Source organism: Eucyclogobius newberryi, unplaced genomic scaffold, assembly GCF_026437365.1.
Source record: "Eucyclogobius newberryi isolate DKJ021-1_F unplaced genomic scaffold, fEucNew1.0.hap1 SCAF_17, whole genome shotgun sequence".
NCBI classification, from domain to species: Eukaryota; Metazoa; Chordata; class Actinopteri; order Gobiiformes; family Gobiidae; genus Eucyclogobius; species Eucyclogobius newberryi.
The window spans coordinates 31,225,870-31,231,869 of NW_027315801.1; the positions used below are offsets into that span (position 1 = coordinate 31,225,870).

The 6,000-nt window shown below is 42.0% G+C and overlaps 1 protein-coding gene across 1 annotated transcript in view; it reads right to left on the reverse strand.

Moving 5' to 3' along the window:
- Nucleotides 1-5,616, reverse strand: part of wnk3 (WNK lysine deficient protein kinase 3) — a 28,587-nt gene extending 22,971 nt beyond the window's left edge. The window contains exon 1 of the mRNA XM_072449996.1: nucleotides 4,607-5,616. Coding sequence (XP_072306097.1) covers nucleotides 4,607-5,281 — 675 coding nt within the window. The 5' untranslated portion in view covers nucleotides 5,282-5,616. The remainder of the gene's footprint in view (nucleotides 1-4,606) is intronic.
- Between the last annotated feature and the right edge of the window lie 384 nt (nucleotides 5,617-6,000).

Here is a 6,000-nt window from a genome sequence, read left to right on the forward strand (position 1 = left end):
CAATGGGGTAGAGGAGGCTAGGGGTAGGGGAGGTCATAGGCTTGGGTGAAGAGGTATGTTTTTAGGCGGGATTTGAATGTTGTGAGTGAGGGAGAGTGGCGGACAGGTTGGGGGAGGGAGTTCCAGAGTCGGGGTGCTGTTCGGGAGAATGCTCTGTCGCCAAAAGTTTTGAGTCGGAATATCGTCCACTCGTACTTTTAAGTCATTATTTTACAAAAGCCGGAACTCCTCACATCAATAAATATGATACAACTCAATGATTAATCAACATGTTTATGAATATGAGGCTAATCATTGCACAGTGTTCATCTCGGGGTCTACATGAAACTATAAACAGTATTGACCCAGGAACTGGTCGTGCACCTAGGGATTTTTTGGGAGCTGACATCTGTTGAGGCAGAAGGGTCGGTTAAGAAGCTTCATAAAAAAGGCTGAGAAATAGATCTACTCAACTACTGTCACACAAGTCAGAGTGCGCACATTCAATAATATATTTAAAACAACATTATTATTATTATTTTTTACAGTAGCAGCTATATCCCAGAATATAAATAAATAATAATTATCTTATTGCAAAGACTGCCTTTATTTTGGCAATATATTATATTCTGCAAACATATTTTATTATGAGGAAAAATAAAAACTAAATTTCAAGAATTTATTTTTAAATGCATGGGATTCTTGTACAAGTGCATTATACTATTCTCTAAAATGTTAAAGCAACTGGATATAATAAGTGCACTGTGAATTGAATCTGGATATGAAACATAAATCACAATTCAAATACTTTAAAAATAATGCAGTCCTCTATGTAGACGTACTTTTTCCACATTTACTGGTGTCAATATACTCTTTTGTGGCATGTGAGAGGAAGCATGTCAGCATTTTTAAATCCTAGGTGGCGGATGGTTGGGATTAGATTACTTCAAACTAGCACAGCTCTGACTAACAAGATAGATAGTTGAAGAGGCCTGGCCCACGGTAGAGATTAGAGGCAGAGGCTAGTGGGCCAAGTTCAGTAAACCACACAAGGTAATAGCATTAATAGAAATGGCATCCAATGCAACTTTTAGGCCTGACATTTCTTAATACTAATGGCAGTGATAACAACTAATATTTTAAATATCATTGACAAATGATAGATTAGTATTGTGAACATACTGTACCAATTAACACTTTTATTAATAAAAGGTGGACAATTTTGCCTCCACACACTACACATCATAGTCCTTATTCAAACCATTTAAGTTGCCCTATTATTTTCGATTTGTATTAGTTAATATATTCTTCTATTTGAGCTTATATTGAGAAAGAAGCTGGTCAGTTAAAACTGCTATCCAGGTCAAATGATCCTACCGGAATTGCTGAATTGCTGAAGATCAGTGTAGTAGTAATAATTAATAGCTGAAATGGCCAGTGGGGTTTGGTCAAGACAGTGGTGAAGTTACAGCAAGGGGCTCAGGTCAGTTAATGGTTACACATACAAGACAAAACGCTGTAATTAGTGCACTCTTTCAGTTAAGATCAGACAAAAATGGCTGGGTGCGCCGCACTGCTGTTTGGCACGTAGGCCGATACCACCGTGAGAGATCTGTCCACGTCCAAAGGCACAGGGATGTGACCGTCACATTCACTGGGGCGAAGGCAAACACGTGGGAGCTGAGCTGTGGGGCTAGGAGCACGCTCAAACCAGCTCGCCGCCTCTCACAGTGGGCAATGCTAGAAATGTAGAGTCCAACCTCTCTCAAGGATACTGGTGCGTGGAGGTGAGGCCAAATATATCCAGCCAGTAACTCCTCACGCACAATCGTGGGCTCTTCCCTGCCAGCGAGGTGATGTTCCCAGTGCTGGAGACTGCACCTACCCCTGACCACCATCCAAAGCACACAGCACCAGCCCCTTATGGTTCTTCAAGGTGTTGCCTTTTCGGGCTGGGCCTGGCCTTGATTGCCATTACGTCGCTCGGAATGGCTCCAGGGTGGGGCCCCGATATTTTTTTACAGTAGCAGCTATATATGGTCTAATAGTTAAGACACAGCAGACGTATGCCAGGCTCTATTCCCGATTCTGACAATTTACTGCATGTCCTCCCTCTCTCTCATCCCCCATTTCAAACTGTCCTCTACTGTCCAATAAAGCTTACGGGCCAGAAGATCTTGAAAATATATATTTTTTTTAATATTCCATAAGAAGTTTGGGAACCGCCCGTTTGTCATCCTGGTGGGGGGATCCTACCAGGGGCATAATCCTCCAGTTCAAGGAGGCCAAATGTTATGCCAACTTTACTAATTACATAATAGGAATAAACATTCTAGTTAGTAGTTAGTCTGGTTGTTTTAGCCATGCTGGACCTTTTAATAGGTTTCCAAAATATTATATATGAGGACAGCAATTCAAGATGCATCAGAATCAGTGTAGCTGGTTTTGTTATGGTGCCTGCCTGGATTAATCTGGTCTGGCCTGGGTTTGGGAGATCTAGAATGAGTCTAATTTGCTGTCTGAGCAGGGTTTTTGTTGGAGGTCTCATGAGCAGCCACGGTCCGTAACACCCAGGATCACAGCTTCACTCAGTGTCTTGCACCAACAGTGACGGAGCGAAAGAGAGGGTGACAGTCCACACTACATATGTTGACATAGCCAGAGCTGCTGCAGTGGCATCATCCTAATTATAAATGCAACAAACGATACATTTGAGGGAGCAATAAGGAGCTTCACAGCACCACAGCCACAGGTTTCCCAGCCAGAGTTGAAGTTGAATTTGTTCTCGTTCATGCTGCATTTGTAAATTATTTTACGGTAAGTTAAAACTGTAAGCGACTAAGTGTGAGTGTGCATAATCTTTAAGGGGAGTGAAGTTGGAGTAATATACAATGGTATGTGGTATGTGTGAATAACTCGTGGAGCTATCAAATTAGTTGGATTGGGAATTAATAATTTAAACCTGTCGTGAGTCGGCCCCAGTGGCCAGTGCATTGGAACGGCAGCGAAAAATCCTTGTCAGCCCAAAAAGCATTTCCCCCTTAGTATGTAAAACAAACTGCTCATGTTCAGCTGGCAGGCTACAGCTTTCACAAAAGTCAGATATTATGGCAATTTTTGCCTATTTCAGTTCAAAATCGTCCAGTTTCTCAAAAACAGCTTTTAAATCTTTAGCTTTGGGTCATTCTGCTTCGCGCTGCTCTGTTCTAGCTCTCACTCTAGCAGCTGTTGCTCTAGAAGCTGTCGCACTGATTGGTCAGAGCAGCCACGCAGTATGCAAGTCTGCATCATTTGATGCTACTTCCTGGCTGCACAGCCCATTGACATGTTCAATGGACAGCCATCTTCCTCCCTGGGAGCCAGGTGTAACTATCTAGGTAACAATTGAACTTCCCTTATCATATCCCAAATCCCAAATAGGGATGTCAAGACTATTCGGTTAGTTGATAATAATTATTATTACAACACAATAGATGAGAATCATGTCATTATTTGCTTAGAGAGGTCAGCACGCCTAAATTGATTAAATGAATGTAGGTGATCTCACAGATATAGACTGTTAACTAACCCTAACCCTGTTGTAAATGTACTCAAAAAGTACAATCTGTAAGCACCTTTTCCATTCAAGGGAATGAGTAGATGCAGATTAACACATTTAGAATTAATGTTTTTTTCCTTTTGATTAACATATTGTTGTAATCGATTAGAGCAATAATCACAAAATTCTATTAATTGCATTATACTGAAAGTTCATCTTACAAAATGGTGGGATTTAAATGACCTATATCTTAGTATGTACACAGTATGTACAACATCCCAAATTAATTTAAGCTCACACAAATTTGCAGTACAATGCTAAAATGTAGAAACTCTAAATGAAATATAGTGGATCATATTCAGGCAACAGCCCAAAATGGAGACTAAGATGTTCATGAATGAACATCCTGACAAAAGTAAGGTGTTGAGAAGTGAGGTCTTCTGGCTGGCTTTAGTTCTAGGTCATGTACTGGGAACGTGTAGCAACACTGAATAGACTCAAGGATTATAGGCTCTTGTTTTGTAATTAGCTTGAAGCCAAACACATGACTGGCTTTTCTCCAACAATGCCAGCAGTTAGATCAGATGGTTCACTACTGCACAGTTCTCTATTGTGGAGCAAAGAATCTGCACATATATTTCATGAGCACAACCCACTTCATGTCCAGTGACGGTCACAGCAGAGAACAATGTCTCCCATTACTTTTCTGAATACCGCTATTAGTCTACCCAACTTCATTTCACTTCATGAATTGGCAAATGTTGTCACCAACTTGATTGTGTCCTCTCTTCAATTCCATAACTTCTTGCTTCCATGTTTCATTTAATATAAACTTTTCAATAACATGAAATAAGAAAAGGAAGTATTGATATGTCTAACTAACATCTTGGCTCTACTGCTTTTCTACAGCAGATAACAGTCCTTCTGTTCATGTGAAGTTTTTTAACATTGCATTTAAGCAAGGACTACATAAAGAGGCTGCTGTCAAGGTTAACATATACAACCCATCCTTCCACTGGACAATATGTAAGAGGCAGTGGGCAGCTGCCATACAACACTTGTGTTAGTCATGCAAAACGTAAAATGTACCTGTAGTTCGCACCAGGCCACCTCCACCCATGTCTCCGTATCTAGCCCTTTGTAAACCGTCTTGAAGGCTCCTCGACCCAGTTCAATGTCAAACTTAAGGAAGCGTCCTCCAGGAGAGGTGGCCACTGCCTTCATCTCAGCCTCCTCCTCGAGCTCCCTGTCCCGCTCCTTCTTTTGGATTGACAGTGAAAGGTCTTTGCCTTGGTCCTGGCTTGTCCTGGGACAAGAGGGTTCTTGGCCCAGAGCAGCGTGGGCCGAGGCAGCTCCTTGTTGTGGGGCACTACTGGTGAAGACAGAGTCAGAGGTCGGAAGGTCCAGCACAGGAGCGCTGTGAGAGGGTTCATGGGATATCTCCACGTCATCTTTCTCCTCGCAGATCTCCACACTTTTTCTAAAAAAGCGCTTCTCTCTCCTCAGACGTTTCTGTCCAGAATCCACTGACAGAGAAGCAGAGAAGCAGATGGAACAACTGGATTTGCCCTGGACCTTCTGCCCATCCTCACCTTCAGCCAACCTGCGCTTATCCGCCTGGGAGGAGGGAAAATCTGAGGGGGTGCTGTGAGTCCTGTCCCGCTGTGAGATGGTACTGTCCCGCTCCGTGCCCTCCTCCCTCTGTCCATCGGGTTTTTCCGAGGATTCCTCTGTGCCCGAGGGCTCTCCCGGGTCGGTGGCCATGGGGCCTGGACCCTTGTAGTCCGCCCGTACTTCCTCCTCCTCCTCCAAAGCTGTGCTCCAGCCTCAGCCTCCGTCTCTCTGTATGTGTGAGGGACCCTTCTCTGATCTGGTGAGGATTAGTTGGTCCAAAGCAGCAGGTCAACGATAATCTCTGACCAAACGTGACCAAACAGTGGATAACAGTTTTCAGTTCCTTTTTCCTTTCTCAAAATGCCAAAAGTGGCAAAAGCAGCAGTCTCACTTTCCTTTTTTTCAAGTGGACTACATTTTGTTCTTCATATTTATTCTCCGTAAAAGATTATTCTCTTTGAGTCCTTGTTTTTTGAAATCCTTTGGAAATATTGAAGTCAATCCTGAAAGAAGAGAAATAATATTGTATTAATAATCAGTCAAATATTCCTACACGATGATAGCAGATCAAACAAAACAGTTCAGATATGTTTGGAAAAAAAGATGACTGCAATAATTACTGTAATACAAGTGCTGCACAAAGAAAATGTAATAGAAAATTGCTTTCCAAAAACATTCACTCACAATGGTTTCTTGCAATTGCACTCAAATCATTACAAACCTTAATATAAATCAATAGGCTCCATGTGCTCTGTTTGAAACTTTTTTCAAGTAACCACTCTGATATTTACATTATGCTGGGATTAATGTATGTCAGCATTTATCAGCATGTCTTAAGTTGTGTTCAATAGTTCCATTAGTCAACAGAA